This window comes from Gopherus flavomarginatus, chromosome 4 (genome assembly GCF_025201925.1).
Source record: "Gopherus flavomarginatus isolate rGopFla2 chromosome 4, rGopFla2.mat.asm, whole genome shotgun sequence".
NCBI lineage: Eukaryota > Metazoa > Chordata > Testudines > Testudinidae > Gopherus > Gopherus flavomarginatus.
In genome coordinates this window covers 57050272-57072550 of record NC_066620.1, presented here as the reverse complement: position 1 = coordinate 57072550, position 22279 = coordinate 57050272, and the positions used below count along the sequence as shown (strand labels likewise).

Sequence of the window (22279 nt, the reverse complement as noted above, 5' to 3'; positions counted from 1 at the left end):
TTGTTGCTCTTCTCTGGACCCTCTCCAGTTTCTCCACATCTTTCTTGAAATGCGGTGCCCAGAACTGGACACAATACTCCAGCTGAGGCCTAACCAGCGCAGAATAGAGCAGAAGAATGACTTCTCGTGTCTTGCTCACAACACACCTGTTAATGCATCCCAGAATCACGTTTGCTTTTTTTGCAACAGCATCACACTGTTGACTCATATTTAGCTTGTGGTCCACTATAACCCCTAGATCCCATTACTGCCGTACTCCTTCCTAGACAGTCTCTTCCCATTCTGTATGTGTGAAACTGATTGTTCCTTCCTAAGTGGAGCACTTTGCATTTGTCTTTATTAAATTTCATCCAGTTTACCTCAGACCATTTCTCCAATTTGTCCAGATCATTTTGAATTTTGACCCTGTCCTCCAAAGCAGTTGCAATCCCTCCCAGTTTGGTATCATCTGCAAACTTAATAAGCGTACTTTCTATGCCAACATCTAAGTCGTTGATGAAGACATTGAACAGAGCCGGTCCCAAAACAGACTGCTGCGGAACCCCACTTGTTATACCTTTCCAGCAGGATTGGGAACCATTAATAACTACTCTCTGAGTACGGTTATCCAGCCAATTATGCACCCACCTTATAGTAGCCCCATCTAAATTGTATTTGCCTAATTTATCGATAAGAATATCATGCGAGACTGTATCAAATGCTTTACTAAAGTCTAGATATACCACATCCACTGCTTCTCCCTTATCCACAAGACTCGTTATCCTATCAAAGAAAGCTATCAGATTGGTTTGACAAGATTTGTTCTTTACAAATCCATGCTGGCTATTCCCTATCACCTTACCACCTTTCAAGTGTTTGCAGATGATTTCCTTAAAAAATCAAGTCCAGTCTCCTTCCTTCACTAGCCAGACCAAGTACTGAGTTTGCTCCAGATCCCTAAATGGCCCTCTCAAGGATTGAACTCACAACCCTGGGTTTAGCAGGCCAATGCTCAAACCACTGAGCTATCCCACTCCCTATTATGTTTGGGGATCTCGGCTTTGCATCTGGTACACTGCCCTGTAAGAATTCAAATAGAGATAAAGGATCTTTCCATGAATCCAATTTATAGTGGCTTCTCACAGAAATTGAGCAGTATCATTACCCACATGGGCTTTTCCTTTGATGACGATGAGTGAGGAATGCATTTAGAGTCCTTGACTTCAGTCATCACCCACAATGACCACTTGCTTTGAAATTAGCATTTTATGTTAAAGTTCTTATTTGCATTCCAAAATATTTTTTTCCTTTGCGTTATTTAGCCCTGGTCTACACTATGAGTTTAGGTCGAATTTACCAGCTTTAGATCGATTTAACCCTGCACCCATCCACCCAATGAAGCCATTTTTGTCGACTTAAAGGGCTCTTAAAATTGATTTCTGTACTCTTCCGCAACGAGGGGATTAGCACTGAAATCGACTTTACTGGGTCGAATTTGTGGTAGTGTGGATGCAATTCGATGATATTGGCTTCTGGGAGCTATCCCGGAGTGCTCCATTGTGACCATTCTGGACAGCACTCTCAACTCAGATGCACTGGCCACATAGACAGGAAAAGCCCCGCAAACTTTTGATTTTCATTTCCTGTTTGGCCAGCATGGCAAGCTCAGAGGTGACCATGCAGATCTCATCAGCAGAGGTGACCATGGAGTCCCAGAATCGCAAAAGAGCTCCAGCATAGACCAAACTGGAGGTAGTGGATCTGATCGCAATATAGGTAAAGGAATCCGTGCTGTCAGAGCTCCATTCCAAAAGATGAAATGCCCAAATATTTGAGAAAATCTTCAAGGACATGAAGGACAGAGGTCCGCAGCAGTGCCGCCTGAAACTTAAGGAGCTCAGGCAAGCCTACCAAAGAACCAGAGAGGCAAACAGCGTTTAAATGTCCAAATGCACATTCTACCACCATTCTGCACTTACTCAGCCCTATAGTTGAACAGCTCCTGACTACTGTCCAGGGTGCCTGTGTATGGCTTCATGAGCCATGGCATTAAGAGGTAGGCTGGGTCCCCAAGGATAATTATAGGCATTTCAACGTCCCCAGTGGTTGTCTGCCATTGTTGTCACAGAGAGAGGGGTGACAGATGACATGGCTTGCAGGATTGGCTTACCAGGAATTAAAATCAACAAAGGGGGCAGGTTTGCATCAAAGGAGAAACACACACAACTGTCACACCAAAGCCTGGCCAGTCATGAAACTGGTTTTCAAAGCCTCTGTGATGCGCAGCATGCCTTGCTATGCTCTTCTAATCACAAACAGCCTAATCAGCAAACAGCACCAGCGAGCTTGTAGACATCCAAATGCACATTCTGCCACCATTCTGCACTTGCTCAGCTTATAGTTGAACTGCTTCTTACTACTGTCCAGGCTTCATGAGCCATGGGAGCAAGGGGTAGGCTGGGGTAGGTGCGAACGTGCGGTGCTGCCGGCTGGGAGAGCAGCCTGAGGCAGAAGCCTCCAACTTGCATAATTTTCCAGGCAGGACTGAATCTCCATTAGATAAAACTTAAAGAAGAGAATGACCTGGAGTCACTCCTATTTATGTCCAGGTGCCCCTGACCGACCTCACCAAGGTCTGCCAGGAGCATCCAGGAGACAACGGCTAGCAGTTATACTGCACCATCGACTACTGCGAGGGCAAGGAGCTGCTGCTGTGTAGCAATGCAGTACCGCGTCTCCCAGCAGCACGCAGGAGATGTACAGTGACAGTGAGCTGAGTGGGCTCCGTGATTGCTGTGGCATGTTGTCTGCACAGGTAACGCAGGAAAAAAGGCGAGAAATAATTGTTTGCCATTGCTTTCACGGAGGGAGGGAGGGGGGCCCTGATGACATGTACCCAAAAACACTCGGAACAATGTTTTTGCCCCATCAGGCATTGGGAGCTCAACCCAGAATTCCAATGAGCGGTAGAGACTGCAGGAACTGTGGGATAGCTACCCACAGTGCAACGCTCCGAAAGTCAACACTAGCCTCAGTACTGTGGATGCACTCCACCGACTTAATGCGCTTAGTGGGGAGACACACAATCAACTGTATAAAATTGATTTCTAAAAAATCGACTTCCGTAAAATCCACCTAATTTCATAGTATAGACATACCCTTAGTTACAGAGGTATACACAATGTAAAAGTTTGCCATTCCATTATAACAAGATATAGATAAGTGAACCACAATACAAGTAATATTCCACTAGTTTTCATGAAGTTTAAACATCTGAATACACACTTATACATTTAACGTCTGATCTATACTAACACTCAAGTGAATTGGCCAGGCTTCAGACCTGAGCTGACCCCTGTTTTGCCAATGTTGCAGATACCATCTTTAATTACAAGAACACATCATGCTATTATTTTTCTATCTTCTTTCAGTTTACAGGATGAACAGTGTTTCAGGGTTTTGTGTAGTGAACGAGATTGTGTTTTCTTTAGAACCCCTGCCTCATTTGTTGAAGAAGTTGGAAGGTGTGTAGCTAATGAGGCATGGGATCAGAAACAATAGTTTGTGGTTAAGGCAGTTGAAGCCACACTGGAGAATTTAATTCTATCCCTGCCTCTGCCACAGAATTCCTATGTGATTTTGGGCAAATCCCTTAAAACAAATTTTTACAGTTGACCACAAATTGAGTGTCTTTTTTTTTTTAGTTCTTAACTTGAGACCTGTGACCTGATTTGTAGAAGTGATCATCAAGTCCCCTCTGGGCCTTGAAATCTGTGAATCTACTGGATCTCTGGGAGGGGAGCATTTCACCACAGAGACAACTTTCCATCCCATCATCCCCCTGCTTGTTCCCCAAGATTGAAAAAGCAAAAGAAATCCCCCCCCCCTTTTTTTAATTTAATTGTGGAACCTTGTTAAACTAAATTCTGCCACAAAATGGTGACACTCTAATAATGTTTACATGTTCTAAATAAAACAGTATCAAATATGTGCATCCACATGGAAATGTGTGTTTCAGAAGTAAGGTTTGCCTGCAGTTGGCTACATTCATTTATATAGCTCTCAGTTCAAAGAGCATTGTGGATGTAAAACTAAAGGGAATAATTAAAATTTAAATATACGTCTTCAATGCTTACTGAGCCATACCTCACAGAATACTGCACGTTGTGTTGTGAAGAGCATACTGGATTCACCCACTCAGTAGTTAAGGAGTTAATTTCAGAATAGTTCCCTGCTTCTGAAGAAAAATATATAATTGATATGTAGCTATTGCACCAGTTGTGAAACAACTTTGAAAAATGTGATGTATATGGACTTTTTTTTTTTTTTTTAATAAATTGCAGGTTCTTCAGCAAAAGCACTTGTGAGCTTGAAAGGTAAGAAATAAATACAATGTATTCTTTAGGTGTGGTATAAATGAGAGACGTAAATTGACTTCAGATCATAACTAGAGTTTCTGGTTTCAGAAAGCCTCTCCAAAGGAAAATTATGAAGATAACTTTTATAAAATATATGCTGATTGTTTTATTTTAGATATCTGTAGACTGAGTAGTTTCATACTCACTAGTCAAACTCTACTTATATTGCAGCCTCTTTGGATGCTGCTTTTGAGAATGAGACCCTTTGGAGTGCCATTTCTGAAATAGGTGCTTCCACTTTAAGTACTGCCTAGACATCAGGTCTGACATGAAATTTGAGGTAATTTTTCCTTTCTTGGGGATGAGAGAGAAGGATTATCAGTGGGACCTTTACTTATGATGGAATTTATATTGTAAAGGAAATTTGTAATCTCACTGTCTTCTACCAATAACTAGTGGGCCAACGCAACAGAGCTATTGCTTATATTATCTTAACATTGGAGAAAAATTCTATATATGCATATTGCATCAACATTTAGAATCCTTCCGCTCTTCCTAGTGCCAGAAATGTTGTTATATCTTATAAAGTCCCCATTTACACTAGGGAGAAAACCTGTTTACTGAACCAGTTTTAAACAGTCTAAATTTTGGTGCTGGCAATTTAGATCACTCAGTTTTATTGTGCAGCACCTGTCCATTCAAAAATCATTTTCTAGAGCACGTTTTGTGAGCAGTCATGCTGGGCAAATTGTGTTTATAGCCTAAAAAGTTCTAAACTGTTTAAAAACAATTTTGCTAATACCATTTTGTTCCCAGCATAGATTAAAAGCTATTTAATGGCAAATGGAATGCCTGAGCATACTAATTTCACACTGACATGTTCAAAATGGATTCCAGGAATACTGTCTATGGAAGAAATAAATTCTATAGTCAAATATCTTCTGGAAGAGCTTAACTTTAAAGGGAAAATGTCAATTAGTTACAGGCCAAATATTTATCTATTTTAAAATTATTATAATTAGATGTGAAATGTTCTCTGAATTCTAAACCATAGACTCATAGAATATCAGGGTTGGAAGGGACCTCAGTAGGTCATCTAGTCCAATCCCATGCTCAAAGCAGGACCAATCCCCAACTAAATCATCCCAGCCAGGGCTTTGTCAAGCCTGACCTTAAAAATCTCTAAGGAAGGAGATTTCACCCAGGTACCCTATTCCAGTGCTTCACCGCCCTCTTAGTGAAAATGTTTTTTCTAATATCCAACCTAAACCTCCCACACTGCAACATGAGACCATTACTCCTTGTTCTGTCATCTGCCACCAATGAGAACAGTCTAGATCCATCCATCCGGAGTCAGGAGATCCTGGAGAACCCTGGCTTCCATTTCAAACTTTAATATGTTTTAGCCCTGGGAGCTGGGACGTGAAGCTGGAGCCAGGTGAGCTCACAGCCCCAGAGAGACGAGCTGTGCATTAGCATTTCCAAGCTGACAGTTTTCAGCCACTCTCATGGTTTTCAGAGCCTGATATGATTTTCACCTCCTGGCGCTGCACACACCTGCTCCAGATCCCGGCAGGACAGGCACCAGCCCAGGGCAGGGCAATGATGAGCAGGGTTTCTCTGTCACCACAGCCCCCAGAGGGGAGCAGAGAGCACAGCCCAGGCAAAGGCAGCCCCTGCATATCCCTTGTTCAAAGTCAGGCCCAGCACGCTGCATGTGGCAGGACTGAGAGGCCCCCATGTGTGCCACCTGTGCCCCACACTGAGCCACCACAGGCCCCCATGGCACAGCACCAGTGGGGCCATAAGCACCTGGCTGGCAGCTCATTAACCCCTCCACTGCCAAGGGAAGCTGCCAGCTCCCATGGAAGGAGCCCTGCCATGGCAGCTAATTCCCCAGATCCGCTGGCTTTCTCTCCTATTGGTCTCAGTTCCTGCCCAGCCCTGTCACTGGGCCAGCTGAATCCCACGCAGCCAGCCCTACGGAGGGGCATATAGGGCCAGATCCTACTGGGTGTAAGGCAACACAGCAAACACCACGGGAGGCTGATTCACACTAGCTGAGGATCTGACCCTTTGTCATTACTCTGCCCTCACACAACAGAGCAGGAAACCCCAAACCTGCCCCAAGGGTGCTGTGCCTGGCTCCTGGCTCTTTCTGCCTCAGTCTGGCTGATCTGTGTGCTAGCGGGACTGACCCACAGCTGGCATGTGCTGGGGGATAGTGCTTCCCCCCCCCCCCACCCCCGAGGATCAGTGATTTACCAGCCTTTGTTATTTCTTCAAAAATAAATGCACCTATCTGTCCTATAGAAATGTAAGTAATAAAACAATACCATTCATTATATAAGGCCCACAGTATATTAAATGGTGCTTCAAAAGTTAACAAACTATATTTCAAGAGCTATTATGCTGTCCTAATTGATGAGCATAAGCAAGGTAATAATGGAAATATAGTAAAGATACCATCTGTGCAGGAGTATCACTCCTGGATCTCATTTTGTAGTGTCAGATAGGTAGAATTTCCAACATTTGGAAGATTATTTTTGGCTCCCTAAGGAGCATGGTAGAAGATAGAAGCATGAATCAGAATCCTACTCCTCCTTTACTAGTGATGCATCATCAACAATGTGTGTGGGGAAACAGAGGGTATGGCTCATTCTCCTTCCTGTTACTGGTGCCCTTGTTGAGCCAAAATTTTCAGAGCTTGGTAAGACCTATTTTTAAAAGGTCTTTTTTAAAAAAGACTTATCTGTATAAACTGGCTTTATATTCCAGTGTGATTCTGTGGTAGCTGCAATATAGCTATCCAGATGGGTGTCACAATGGAGGTGAAGCTAGATGGACTTCATGAGAGACAAACATAGTGGTGGGAAGAAATGTTCTGAATGTCTCATAGCCTGGTTAGTGGAGGCATTCAGCATAATTGGCTGAAGATGATGGAGTTTTAAACCCTTAGCATTGCCATTTAAGAAGACATTACAAACAGTGAAGGAAAAAAAAATCGTTAAAGTAGTGTTTGAGAGTATACTGCTGCCATTTTGACCATAGTTAGATTTTAAAAATGCATTAATAATATGTCACTGTTCATGACAGAGGGAAGTTTATCCAGCACATGGAATGAAAAGTACAGTTCTCTACAGAAAACGCCTATTTGGAAAAGCAAGAACGCTGGTTCTGCTGTAGAAATGGTAAGAAGTAAATATTTATATGCTTGTGATTAAAAAAAAGTCAATTAAGTTTAGGGTTCATGTAGTAACGGCATACAATCATTCATAGTCACAGATCAAGTGATCTGCTTAAAAATGTATTTATTTCACAATTTGTGAATATCATCTAAGTGAATATCCTTTATGAATAAAGCAGCTTATACAACTCTCATGTGAAATGAAAGCATGTTTTATAAATAAATACGAAAATTAAATTGGTAACCAGTTTCAAGTTTTAATGAACCATTTTTAATTATTTGCTACCTTTTTGTTTGTGTCTGTACTATAAAGAACATAAGAATTGCCAGTCCTGATCAGACCATCTGATCTGCCTATTCTAATATTCTGCCTCTGGCAGTGAAGTGTTATTGGTGCTTTAGGAAAATCCGATAATGCACTTACATTATTGTGCCATTCTGTGGGGGATGTTCTAATAAAAATGAATGCATAGAAGCAGAGTTTCCTGCAACATTTGGAGGGGGCGGGTATTGGGAGAAGTTTAACAAGTTAAAAAAGAACTGCTATTTAAAACAAAAAAGCAAAATTGCTTTTATGAAATATTTTGCAGCCTATCAGGTGATTTCCCTTTCTTTTGATCTGACCACACCTTGCCCTCTTTAAATCTTCTCCATTGCATCAAGTTCAAGCTTCTTGTGATCACCATCAACTTCCTACATAACCTACTTATTTTGTTGTGTACAGCATTGTCTCCTAACCCCTCTGAGTTGGCAAAGTTCATTCTGCCAGTGTTATCAGTCTTGATTCCCTGTTTGTCCATGGCACCTTCTCCCATCTACACAGAACATCTTTTATGAACTAGTATGCAGAGCCTCTTCTCTCTGAACTCCCTCCTGAAGACCACTTCCTCCACAACTACCACAAGAAACTAACTGACTAAATTATCTATTTATTTGTTTGTTTTATTTTATGAGCGAACTGCTCATTTATCTTGAGGGAAGTGATGTATTGTTAGGAGGAATTCTGTTCAGTTCTATGTATAAACTTATACCACTCTCCCCATCATAGTAGGTCAAAAAATGCACCTTATTCTTGGAATGGAAAGTGATGAGGTTTGTGATAGTCCTTAGTTCCAGGGGAAGTTCATTCCACAGTCTCAGGCTGGCCCCTAAAAAAGCTGTGTCTCCTGCACAGATGAACTTTGCACTTATTGTGGAAAGTACCATTGTACCAGATGAGCAAACTTGTTGACCCTGATTGTCATCCTGGGGCTTCGGATGAACTTTTAGATATCCTGGATCCGGGCCCTTGAACACCTAAGAAAAGGACTGAGACTTGAACTTGACTCAGTATTCTATGGAAGGTCAATGTAGAAAACAGAACAGGTTTGATGTGCTCACAGTAGCCTGTGTTGCAGAGGAGATGTGCTGTACTAGTTGCAGTTTCCTAAGCACTGAAGAGTTCCTGCCAACAATATAGTTCAGGTGAGAGCTGATGGAAGCATCAATAATAATTGAGGTCAGGTTGTATTCCTCCAGGATGAGATGGAGTCTCTTTGCTGACCAAAGATGGTAGAAAGCATTACTCACAAATGCTGTTACGCAAGAGCTTAGCAGCAGTGAGGAATCAGAGATGACTCCTAAACTATTAACTGAATTAACCAGTGGTGGGTGTGTGCCATCAACCAAAGGAAACTGCACTATGGCTGCAAACTCTTAATGCTTTCCTCTGTCCATCGGCATAACTTCTGTCTCAGTCAGGTTCGCCTTTAACCAGCTGTTCTTCATCCATTAGCTAATCTCATCCAAGCACTGGGACATCTTGGTGATAGTTACCAAATTCATGGCCATGAAAAATGCATCATGGACCGTCAAATCCAGTCTCCCCCTGTGAAATCTGGTCTTTTGTGTGCTTTTACCCTATCCTATACAGATTTCATGGGGGAGACCAGCATTTCTCAAATTGGGGGTCCTGACCGAAAAGGGAATTCCAGGGGGTCACAGGATTATTTTTGTGGGGGGGGTCATGGTATTGCCACCCTTACTTCTGAACTGCCTTCAGAGCTGGGCAGCCGGAGAGTGGTGGCTATTGGCCAGGTGCCCAGCTCTGAAAACAGCGCTCTGCCAGCAGCAATACAAAAGTAAGGGAGTCAGTACCATACCAGGCCACCCTTACTTCTGTGCTGCTGCCTTCAGAGCTGAGTGGACAGAGAATGGCGGCTGCTGACTGAGGGCCCAGATCTGCAGGCAGAAGCACAGAATAAGGGTGGCAATACCATACCAAGCCATCCTTACTTCTGTGCTGCTGCTCTCAGTGGCTCCGCCTTGAGAGCAGACTCCCGGCCAGCAGCCACCACTCTCAAGCTGCCCAGCTCTGAAGGCAGTGCTGCCGTCCGCCTCAGTGCAGAAGTAAGGGTAGCAGTGCCGCAAACACCACCCCCCGCAATAACCCCTTCGACCACTCCACAACTCCTTTTTGGTTCAGGATCCTTACATTACAACACCATGAAATTTCAGATTTGTATAGCTGAAATCATGAAATTTACAATTTTTAAAATCCTATAACCAGGAAATTGACCAAAATGGACCATAAATTTGGTAGGGCCCTAGTGATAGTGATATGGTCATACTTGGTGATAAATAGAACTGTGTGTCATCTGCATATTGCTGGCACTTGAGTTAATATTAGTACCCCTTTTGACCTGAGGGCTAGCCAAAAATTTAGGGTATACTAGGTTGTTCCAGTTAAGAAGAAAAATTGGTGATTGGTGTTTCTTAGGCCTTGTCTACGCTGCCACTTAGTGCTGAAACTTTCCTCACTCAGAGGTGTGAAAACTGTAAAGTGGCAGTGTAGATAGTGCTACAGCGCTGGAAGCCACTTCCCTCATGGATTTTTTTTTTTTTTTTTTTTTTTTTAGAGTGCTGGGAGAGCTCTCTCCCAGTGCTGGAGCTACGACTACACTGCAGCTGTGTAGACAAAGCCTCCGATGTAGTTTTGTTTATTTACGAAGAATGTGCCTTTTTTCCTGAACACAGAAGGAATCAAATAGCAGGAAACAGCTTCTTTGGCTCTCAGCACCAAGGACACTCTTGTCAGCCAACACCTCTGAGCCAAAGAACCACCCTACAGGTTTCATTCAGGGTCACACACTATTTTCAGCTACTCCTATAGGCTAGCTCTCTGGTCCTTAGTGTTCTGCCCACTCACTTACTCACAGACAGACTTACCCAGCAAAGGCCCTCTACTCGCACAAAACTCCAGGCTATGTTCACAAAACTTACCTTAGGTAAGGACTTGTGATTCATTTATCCTTACAGTTATATTAATGGAAGGGTGAGTTCACACTCCTCAATCTCAGATTGATTTTAACATTGAAGTTTTAAATTGTCCCATAAAAGGTTTCACCCAACTCCTAACAGCATCATCTGACCAGTTCCCCTGATGGCTGCATGTACTTGTTGAATAGGATTGGAGAAAGAATTGATCCTTGTGGACTCCACAAGTGAAAGGTCTAGTGGTGGAAGTTCGTTGGGTGTGTCCCTTTAGAAAAGACACAAACCACTTTATTATGTTGGACTCCTGCCAGCTTTCTTCAGCAAGACAGCAGTATCTGATGGTCAGCAGTGTCATATGCTGCAGAGAGGTCATAAAAGCTGATATTGGATGTCTGCCCTCTTATCTATTGATAGCAGGAGATCATCCATCACTGCCGCTAAAGTAGTTTAGGTTCCATATCCTGGCCAGAATCCAGATTCTACCAGGTCTAGAATATTAGCTTCCATTAGGCAAGCTTGAATTTGGCCAGTGGCTAGCTTCTCTCTGAATTTGTTCAGGAACAGGAAGTTTGACAGTGGATATTGGCTGGCTAAAGCCAGTATATCCAGAGTGGGTTTCTTCAGTGTTGGTCAGACTATTGCATATTTGAAGGAGGAAATAAAAGTTCCTTCCCTGAATGAATCATTCAGTCTTTTCAGTCATGAGAGGCCTCAGTTGCTCGTGCCTCTCTTTCACAAGCCAGGAAAGATGAGTGTCAGGTTCACTGGTCTTGAGTCGAGACTCCTTTAGAGTGTCCAGAATTTCTGGATGAGTGAGTGTACTGAACTTCACGTGGGAGGATTATTAGTTCATGAGTGTAGGCAAAGCAGATCCAAGCTGTTTGAGAATCCTTCTCAAATATGCACAATTTTATCAGCAAAGTGTGATGATAGTTCACAGCATTCAGCACCCTGTTCTGATGCAGGCTTCTAGACACTCAGCACTGAGGAAACAGTTTACCGCCCTGGACAGCTCCTTGGGGCAAGATTTGGCAGATAAGAGGAAGGTGGTGATAGAGAGGTTCTCTTGGCCTGGAATACAGCCTCAGCATAGTAGTATTGCCAGTTTGGATTGGATGTATTCCTGGAGGTTTCATCACATGACACAGTCTTTAATTAAAGATTCATCTTTAATTCCTGGAGACTCCAGGACAATCCTTGTGGGCTGACAACCCTATAAAACTTGAAGGAATTTGTTGTTTCATCTGGTCTATATTAACCTTTGTTTTCTGCCACTGGCCCTCGAGTTTCTGCCTCTCTCTCTTTATCTGGCACAGGGTGTCAGAAAACCAAGGAAATCAGTGACATCTGAATCCAGCTCAATCTCTTCCTCTGTAAGTAGTTTGAATTCTAGGAGAAGCTAGCCGAGTTAAGTCCCTGTGCTAGGCAGAGTTTAGGGACTAGCTCCTGTATTGGGTCATCAGGTGTGTGAGAAGGAAGCTGTTTGCACTCATCACTCCCGTGCAAGAGTGAGCTGCAATTTGTCATTCAGTCTTCAATTAGGACAATTTTCTTTGACACATGAAGAAATTTTGTTAAGAAATAACTAAAATTTAAGTGTTTGAAAACTTCATGCCACAAATTTGCAATATATGATTTTCTACTTTTTTTCAGCAACCTCCACTAATTTTATTGCAACTGTAGTATCTTAGCACAGTAAAGGGTTACAGTTAGCATTGAACAGCCTTAAATTTGAAATTCCGTCCTCTCTTATGTTAGATCTTTACATAATTTGAATATTGTGTATGATGGTTCAATTTCCTCAGTTTCTTAGCATTTTGGGGTGTGAGGGAAGTTTTTATGGTAGGAGTTTTAAAAATTATCAAAATATTTTGATACACAGGTGATCCTTGAAACAACATCATGAAGTGTTTTGTAATAATCTACTGTGTGACACCATTATGGATGACATTACATACAGTAATGTCCATTACACACAGACACATCCATTACAGTGCTGGGCAGCAGCACATGTTAAAAATACTAGTAGATGCATTTATTTCTGTAAATAACTGTTCTATCCAGCTTGGCTTTTTAATGAGAATTTATCAAAATCAATAAATAGATTGTTTGAAAGCCCTTCCTTTTTATTTTTAAGACAAGGGCAAGCTGTTTAAAAGACGTTTTATAAACAAAGAAATAATTAAATGAATGGATCTTTGACCATAACTGTGTTATGAGGCACTTAAAGTGTCCAAGGTATCTAGATAGCAAAGAAAAATAGATTATATTTGTGTTATTATGGGTTCTGTATATCAAAGGAAGAAATGAGCTTTTTCATATAATTGCTTGCTAATTTTGATATATATAGCCCTTCAGAAATTCAAAACGGAGTCGTCTCTTTTGTGAAGAAGAAGACAGACAGTTAAATACAAGGTCCCCCAAAAGAAATCAGAAGATTGCAATGGTTCCACAGGTATGTATGTGTTATGCTGAGACAATTACCAGAAAGAAAAGCAAGCCTTTAAAATAAATTGTGTTTTCTTCTCAATTTACATCATAAGTTTATGAATTTTGGGTGGGGGGACCTATTCTTAGGTAAAGGCTGTGGCTCAAAATAGATTAATACATCCCTTTTCCTCCCCACAAGTAGGTCCCTCACTGACACAGCTCTGTTTATGCTGATCCTGTACCATTGAGTCTGTCGGGGAAAATGCTGACTGATGCTCCACCTAAGCACAGGCAGAACTATTGGAACAGTCATCCTATTAGCACTCTTTACTGTATCAGGCAGAGTGGAGAACACTGACTAAATGGACCCAGCAATGTAGGAGCTGCCATGAGGTTAAAAAAAAAAATACCACCAGGAGCTGCAGGCACCTTATGTTGCCACTGTAACTGCCTGTTGAAACATAGTTCTTGTAGTGTAGATAGGGCCTAACATCTTGTCCTTACTATAGCTTGTAAAACAGTTTTCAGACACAACCTAACATGATTTGTGTCCATACCAAGCATGGTTATCAGTTATTAAAAACTTATTCAGAAACTGTGCTAAAGGAGGCCTTCTCTATAGTATGCTTATTTCATTAACATTTCTGGTTCAGTTTGAGTGAACCATCTTGTTCATATAGCCATGCATGGAGAAAAGTTAGATTAACCTTAAAACATCAGAGGTTACCTGGAGTCCTGTCTATATGAGTGCCACCACCACTGGAGCTGAACTGCTGGTGGGAAATTTTCACAAAAACGCCTAATGTAGAGACTCTGACCAGCTAATAGTTTGGGGCATGATCTCTGCTAGCTCTTGGCATCTGTTATGTGTTTTATTATATAGTTATAATCTTTGCCATTTTATATTAGTATTATCTTTGTAATAAAAATTAAAGAAACCATGAAACAATACATTTGAATTAAAACATTTCAGTTGCTAATGTATTCATTTTTATCAAGAAAATGAACTTTGCTTATCTAGTTAAAGAATTCTGAATATTTAATAAACAATTGAAGAATTTGAGAAGGCTCCTGTTTGTTCGATTCATTGTACTGTTTAGCACATTTAATGCTGCAAATGCTTTCATTTTCACTTTGGAAGTTCAGCTGCTAGTAACCTCTCCTTTATTTTATTGCTTAGAAGTTTACTGCAACAATGCCAACGCCAGACAAGAAAGCATCACAGAAGATTGGATTACGGTTACGTAATCTACTCAAACTTCCCAAAGCACACAAATGGTGCATATATGAATGGTTCTACTCAAATATAGATAAGTGCGTACTCTTTCTTTCTTATTTTTATTTATTAGTGTAGAAACTGAAGTTACTCCCTGGAATTGATACTTTCTCACAGTGGGGCAGCCTGTGTGTCCCTGATTGCCCAAGAATGTGAAGAGGATGCTGAGTGGCTGGAGTTCTCTTCACTGGGATCCTCTTTTTCACCAAGCTCTACCAGTTTTATCGGTCCCAAGTCAGCTTTACCCTGGGTCTCCAAAGTTCCTTCCCACAAGTGATCAGCCCAACACTTCTATGAAGGATTCCCCATCCTGGCATAGGATGAGTGGATAAGCAAGTCTTGGGGTCAGTCCTACCAGTAGATATCTACTGTCAGCTCAACCTGCTGGATGGAGTAAACATCACATACCCATGGACACAATGTGGAAAAAAAAATAATTCTCTGGGGACTTTCTCTGAGCCAATCAGCTGGTTGCAGAGCAAAGTCTGGCTGTCAGTGACCAGGATGTGGGCAGTCATGCCTAGTGGTCAGAGCAGGAGTCAAGTATAATAGTTGGAGAAGGAGCTGATAACCAGACATCAGAGTGCAGGGTCAGAGCTGGAGTCAGAAGCCAGATATCAGAGGTTCAGGTCAGGGCCAGAGGCAGGACTTGAAGCCCACAGTTAGAATCAGGTTACCTGGAGTGAGGCAACACAGGAGTAGAGCTGGGTCCAGGCAGGGACTATTGCAGCTGTGGTTAAATCCTTTGAATAGATGCTGAACTGCTCTACCTCTGCTCAAGAGCGGATCTGCTCACCCTTTCAGCCAATCAGGCAGTGTAGCCAATCAATAAGCCTACTACAGTAAATGCACTCATTAGATTACCCAGAGTCTGTCTCTGCTGCAGGACCTAATTCCTGATCCTGGTTACACCTCAAGTCCAACATCTCCACCACTTCCATTCCATTCACCTGCAATTTAGCCTGGCTTTGCTTGCAGGCCCACAGTCCCCACCTCTCCATATGCACAGTCGAAAGAGCCCCTGTCATGTTGGGGGGTTGTTGTATCTGCGCCTTCTGCATCAATCTCTGCCAGATAAGGACCACTTGCATCTGCCAGTGCGGCTGTGCTGTCTGCTGCAACAACTGCAGTTGTCCCTCTGGAAATGGGTTCAGATCTGACTGGCTTCTAGACCTCAAACTTGTTAAAGAGGTTAAGGGATCTTTTTTTTTAATGTCACACCCTTTAGCAGGGCTGCAGAGATACCTACGTTCTCCATCACTTGTGGCAAGGTGACTTACCAGCTGGGGGGCATTTTGTGGCTAGGAGCAGCATTAATTGTAGTCCTGCTGCCAAAGTCTGATACTGGTACCCTCTTGCCTTGTGATGCCCTTGTACCTAGGTCTTCTGGCTAGTCCTAATGGTGAGGCTGTAGGGGAATCCAGTCCTTCCCTCTACCCTAGGTTCCAGCTGAATGAGCCTTGTGGCAAGTGGTTGCAAGCAGTTATGGTCTGTTTCATCAGATCTCTTGTTTCTTCCCTAAGCTGCTTCCTACAATGTGGCCACCTTCTTCTCAGAGGGCTCATATTCACAACCCCCTAGTCTCAGTCGTCAAGGTAACAATGGAAGAGAAAATAAATTAACAGAAGTAAAGAGCTCCTCCAGCTTCTGTGCCCCAGCAGGATCTTCCAGCTGTCTATCCTGCTTTTCTGAGTTCACAGTCAGTATAGCTTGGTTCTCTGTCATTGGAACTGAGGATTACAGGTCTGTCCACTGCCCCAGGCTGGGCCTTCTGAATTGAAAAGGGAGAAATTCAGGTCTTCTCCAAGATTGGCATACCTTGCAAGGACAGTAGGGCAGAGCTGTGTGAGCCCAAAGCTGCTCTTTAACCCTTCTTGCCTGCTGTGTGGTTTGTATATCCCATCACAGGTTTGTAACCGTTCAAATCTAAATGCAAGACCATTGGAAAATTGGTCAGTAGCAGCTTAGAGTGTTGTTCAAAAACTGGTGTGACCCGGCAGTGAAACCAGCAACCCACCATTGGAAAACTAGCCAGAACAATACTTTGCCACTTTTTATTTTAAAAGACCACATCGTCATTAACCAATATTTTTCCTTAGCATTTGTTCAGGATACATAAATGTATTCCAGTGTTCAATCAGAATAGCTTCTGTCAGGATTGTTGAGACAATATTCTCTGAACTCAGCAGCCAGGCACAGCAGAGAAAAAGAATTATGTATATGCCTGTCATAGGTATAAAAATTACACGTATTTAATTTGCTTTAAATTCACAGCATACAGGGTTGTTGTTGTGTTGTTTTGTTTTGTTTTGTTTTTCCAACAAATGGTCTTGTTAAATATATTACTGGAATACTGGGAACAAAGTACTGTTATATTTTTGCATAAGTAACATTTGTATTCCACCATCTTTGATAATGTCCCTTGAAGAACTTTTTAGCTTATACTAGTAATAATAATGTATATCATTGTTCAGTCCGTTAGTTAACTGAAATGTGAGGTATGTAGTAGATAATTCCCAAAATCTCCTAGCTCTTAAAATGGTGATTATCAAAGTAAATTTGTCACCATTTGAAATAAATACTAATAATATATATGACCATCCTATACATTTATTAGTGCCTCAACTGTAGTTTATTTAGAAACAACTTATCTTCTAACAAACTGTCTAGAATGAGCTATTATCTTATGAATGGTATCTAGACCTTTCTTTTATATAATAAATACTAATATAAATATTTTATATGAAGCAAGAATTAGAAATTGCACAAGTGTCTTCATCAAGTACCAATACATTACTCAGTATACAACCATTGTTAGTTATTTTACTCTAACCATTGTAAAATATTTTAATCCAATTACATCAATTTAAAAATCGTATTTCTGTTTGAAAATTTTTACTTTTTATTGATACAAGAAACACATGAGATTACAATAACTCAGTGGTTCTCAGTTTTTTCATACCATCCATGACCTTCCATTACAATAGATAACCCTTTCCTTCTAACCATAGAAAAAAGCAGGGTAGTCTCAGCCCTTTTGGACCTGTTTGTGACCCCAAATTGAGAATCCATGCTATATTTGAAAGGGATTGGAATAGAAAATATATTTTTCTTTCTCAGTTTATTTACTTATTGCATATAACAGCACCTTGTGCATAGACATTTTCATACTTCTTTTGTGTAAGTCACTCATTTTCCTCTAAACTCTCACTCCTTTACTGTGATTTGTGCAGGTGGACTGCTGCACTTGTATGGAGTCTCACTGACTTCAGTGGGGGTCCACCCAGATTTAGCAATCCATGTGCATGGGTCACAATGGACATTCAGGGCCTCTATTTCTGTGGGTTTTTCCACACAGCAACAAGGGAGAAAAACATTTTAAAAAGAGAGAAAATGTGATTCATTGTAACCCATATATATTGGTAGGAGGATTCAAGTGCAAATGTAACTCCTAAAACTTTTTTGTACACTTTTTTTTTAATTGACTTAATTTCAAGTTGATAAAGTATAAATTGCTCTGCAAGGAACACTAACATTTTCAGTAACTTTGTTCCACACATTTCTTCTTGTGAGGATGGAGATTTCTTTGCTCCTCATGACAGACATTTTCCGGATGTAGCTAACAGGTTTGTAATTAACAGAGTGTCACTTGTGTTTTAACAGACCATTATTTGAGGGAGATAATGATTTCTGTGTATGCCTGAAAGAATCTTTTCCAAACCTGAAAACCCGAAAATTAACAAGAGTGGAATGGGGAAAAATCAGACGATTAATGGGAAAACCACGAAGGTAAAAATATATATATTATTTTACCTTTAATTCATTTTCCTGAGTATTAATATTTTTTCTTAATTGTTTCTGGATCATCTTACTAAAATGTGGTTGCATCTCTTTTGAATATAGGTATTATTGAGAGTAAAGCAACATACCTTTACCTTTGTATGTATGAAATGGATATAGGAATTGTATTTTTTTAAATTCCAAGTAAGTTATTTGAGTATGGCCAGCCCATACAATGCTGCCAAACCTACAGATCATTGGGCCCTTCCAAAACAGGATGAAAAAAATAGTGGAATAATTATCTCTCATGTTCCAGTGTTATCTGGTAATGGAGCCCAGGCTGTTTTCTACAGCATAACTTTTTTAATCTCTCCATATATGTGTATTTTCAGTTTTGAGTTTAACTAAGATGTTAAACAGCAGCCACTGAAGTTAGACATTTTTAAATCAGAAGATCCAAATAACTTGCATCCAAGAGTTTTTTAAAAGAACTGGCTGTGGAACTCATTGGGCCATTAATGATTTTCAGTAAGTTTTATAATACTGGGGAAGTTCCAGAAGACTGGAAGAAATCTTACATTGTACCAATATTTAAAAAGGCTAAACAGGATGACCTGAGTAATTATCAGCCTATCAGTCTGACTTAGCTCCTGGGTAAAATAATAGAGTAGCTCATGTGGGATTTGATTACTCAGAAATTAAAGGAGGGTAATATAAATGCCAATCAACATGGGTTTATGGAAAATAGGTCTTGTCAAACTAACTTGATATCTTTTTTTGGTAAGATTGCAAGTGTGGTCACTAAAGATAATAGTATTGACATAATCTTCTTAGATTTCCGTAAGGTTTTTGATCTGGTACTGCATAACATTTGATTAAAAAACTATAATAACAGTTAAATGCTGGCTACCTGTTAGATCTCAAACATGGAAAAATGGAAAATCATCATTGAGCAGGTGTGTTTCTAGTGGGGTCCCAGAAGTATCTGTGCTTGGCCCTATGCTATTTACGATTTTTATCAATGACCTGAAAGAAAACATAAAGTCATCACTGATGAAGTTTGCAGATGACAAAAAAATTGGGAGAGTGATAAATAACTGATACGGTGCAATCTGGATCACTTGGTAAGCTAAATGCAAGCAGATAACATGTTATGGCTAACTGTATACATCTAGGAACAAAGAATGCAGGTCATACTTACACATTGGGGACTCTATCCTGGAAAGTAGTAACTCTAAAAGATTTGGGCGCTGCAGAGGGTAATCGAGTAAACATGACTCCTCAGTGCGATCCTGTGTCCACAAGGGCTAATGTGATCCTTGGATGCATAAACATGGGAATCTTGAATAGGAAAACAGAGGTGGTTCTTCGAGTGCTTGTTCTTGTCAATTCCAATCAGGTGTGTACGCCTGTGTGTGCACAGCAGCCACTAGAATTTTCCCCTAGCAGCATCCGTCAGGTCAGTCCACACACCCCCTGGAATGGCGCCTTCCTGGCACTCAATATTGGGCCCTACCGACCCACCACCCACAGTTCCTACTTACCACCAGTGACGGTTAGCTAGAACTTCCCCTTGCTCTTGTCCTGACAAGCACATTTAGCAGTCATATAGTTAATCAGTTTTTGTTGTTAGCATTAAGTAGTTAGTAGGTACTTTACTTAGTTCTTACGTTTCCTTTGGGGGTGTGTGGAGGGGAGGGGGAGTGTTCCCCTCCAGCACTATCCTGGTGCTAGGGCATGCTGCGGTTTCCTGGCTTTAAAGCCTGTGAAGTCTGCGGCAAGTGTATGCCCAGAAGCAAGCCTCACACTTCATGGATCCTTCAAAAGGATCGCTGTAGGATCTACAGGGAGTTTCGCCCTAGGACACTGAAAGATAGAGATCAGCGCTTGAAGATCCTATTAATGGAAGCAGTACTCTGACCCCAGTCTGACCCCGGATCGGCGGACCTGGCACCACTTAGCTCCTCAGTACACAGTGCCCTGGCACCATTGGCACAGGGATCGGTACCAAATAAAGACAAGGACTCTCAGCACCATCATGGCTCCACTCACGCCTCACATGCCACAGGCAGGCACCAGTCTCAATTGCCAGTGCCGCAAAACTGGAGGCTGGAGAGGGGTCGTCTTCTCTCTTCCCCCCACCCCAGCTAGACCCAAGGAGCTGGCCATGTGAGACCCAAGTCAGGCCTCACTACTTCGGCCCCACTGCCAGAGACAGTCGACTCCTGCCCGCATGGAAAGGCGGTTGAGTCCAGACCTTTCTTGCTCACCGCGGCCAAGCTGACAACTACACCTCTCATCTACCCAAGAGATGTTCAAGGCAGCCTGGGACCTGCTCAAGCTCATAGCACCGTTCTCCCTGCCTAGATGGAGTAGGTCACTGACACTGATCGCTCCCCCGGCACTATCAAGGGGAAAACCCGCAATGATGTCCCGGCATCTCATCCCAGGGGCACTGCTCCCCAGTGCCAGAACAGTGTCAGCAGCCTTGTCAGTCCCCAAGCCCTTGGCGCAGACTCTCGGCACCTTGAAGTACTACTCCTCCATGATCCTCCTGTTTGGAGACGTCGGAGTCGGACTCCTAGCGATCTCATAGGAGCAGAAGCAGGCGTTCCAGGTCATCATGAGACCTGCAACCTTACTTGGCACTGTGGCACATAGTGGCAGCCCCCAGTACAGTTGCCCTTTTGAACTCCCTGGACTTTTCACCAAGCCCAAGGGCGGAGCCAAGGGTTACATTCCAGGGTGGCATCAATGGCCTGAGCCACTTTCATATCACTTCCGGCACCATTGGCATTGGCAGGATTGGGGGTAGATCCATTTCTCCCTGATGCCACCATCTCATCCCCTGCGGTATCAGCGCGAAAGACTTGGCACCAAGAGCAGCCTTGACATCATTGGTTTTGCCTTCGACAACCTTGGCACCGAGAGTATAGCACCGTTCACGTCAGCTCCAGCCCAGGATCTCCCAATACCATGGAACCCCTTGAGCATGGAGGGAAGAGAGCAGCCACTCCTTGCGGAGGTATCTTACTCTTCCTCTCCAGATGAGGCATTGGCGGGCAGTTTGTTAGCCCCAGCCCTGGAGGACAACAGAGTCCTTCAGCAATTGCTGAGGAGGGTTGCCCAAAGCCTTGGCATTTAGGCGGAGGAAGTAGTGGAGGACACAGATCCAAAGGTGGATATTCTCGCCCCCTCCAGACCTGCGCTTATTGTCCTACCCCTCATAAAGACCATTGCCGACACCACAAAAACCTTGGGGCAGATCCCAGCTTTGTTGCTCCCTGTGGCTAAGCACAATAAAAGATGCTATTTTGTGCTGTCCAGGGGCTGTGAGCACTTGTATACCTATCCTCCACCAGATTCCCTGGTTGTGGACTCTCCTAACCAACATGAATGCTAGGGCTACCAAGATTCCTCCCCAAAGAATCGGCGAAACAACTTGACCTTTTAGGGAAAAATGTCTACTCCACTAGCGGCTTGCAACTCCGCATTTCTAACCAACAGGCCATTGTCAGCAGGTACTGCTACAATACATGTGGGGCAATGGCTAAGTTCGCAGAGCTGCTGCCGCAGGACTCCCACGCTGAATTCTCGGCTCTGGTTGAGGAGGGCAGGTTCATCTCCCAAGCTTCACTGCAGGCCACCCTGGACGGGGCTGATGCAGCTATTCACGTGATGGCTACCGGGGTTGCCATGAGACAGGGTTCCTGGCTCCAAGTCTGCCACATGAGGTCCAGCAGACCATTCAAGATCTCTTCTTTTGAGGGTTTGACTCTGTTCTCCAGAAAGATGGATGAAAGGCTACATAGCCTAAAAGACTCGAGAGCCACCCTCATATTGCTGGGCCTCCACACCCCTGCCACATAGCGGAGGCATTTTAGGCCGCAACCTCCTCGACGGTTCTACCAACTGCAGAAGAGGCAGGATTGCTCATGGAGAAGAAACAGGAGTGGCAGAAAAAGACCACACCTGTCCTCAGGCCAGGGCTCTGGCCCGTCCAAACCTTCATCT

At 42.6% G+C, this 22279-nt stretch overlaps 1 protein-coding gene across 3 annotated transcripts in view; it reads left to right on the top strand.

Moving 5' to 3' along the window:
• The window catches only part of LIN9 (lin-9 DREAM MuvB core complex component), a 72773-nt gene that overhangs the window by 17575 nt on the left and 32919 nt on the right, over positions 1 to 22279 (top strand). For 2 of the 3 annotated variants that reach the window (XR_007773754.1, XM_050948558.1), the window contains exons 2-6: positions 4323 to 4355; positions 7434 to 7528; positions 13130 to 13234; positions 14390 to 14523; positions 18149 to 18274. Coding sequence is in view for 2 of the 3 variants with exons in the window: in XM_050948558.1 (XP_050804515.1) it covers positions 4323 to 4355; positions 7434 to 7528; positions 13130 to 13234; positions 14390 to 14523; positions 18149 to 18274 (493 nt within the window). In the remaining variant the exon portion in view is untranslated. Of the gene's footprint in view, positions 1 to 4322; positions 4356 to 4568; positions 4678 to 7433; positions 7529 to 13129; positions 13235 to 14389; positions 14524 to 18148; positions 18275 to 22279 lie in introns of all 3 variants that reach the window. The other variant, XM_050948556.1, reaches the window with a different exon arrangement.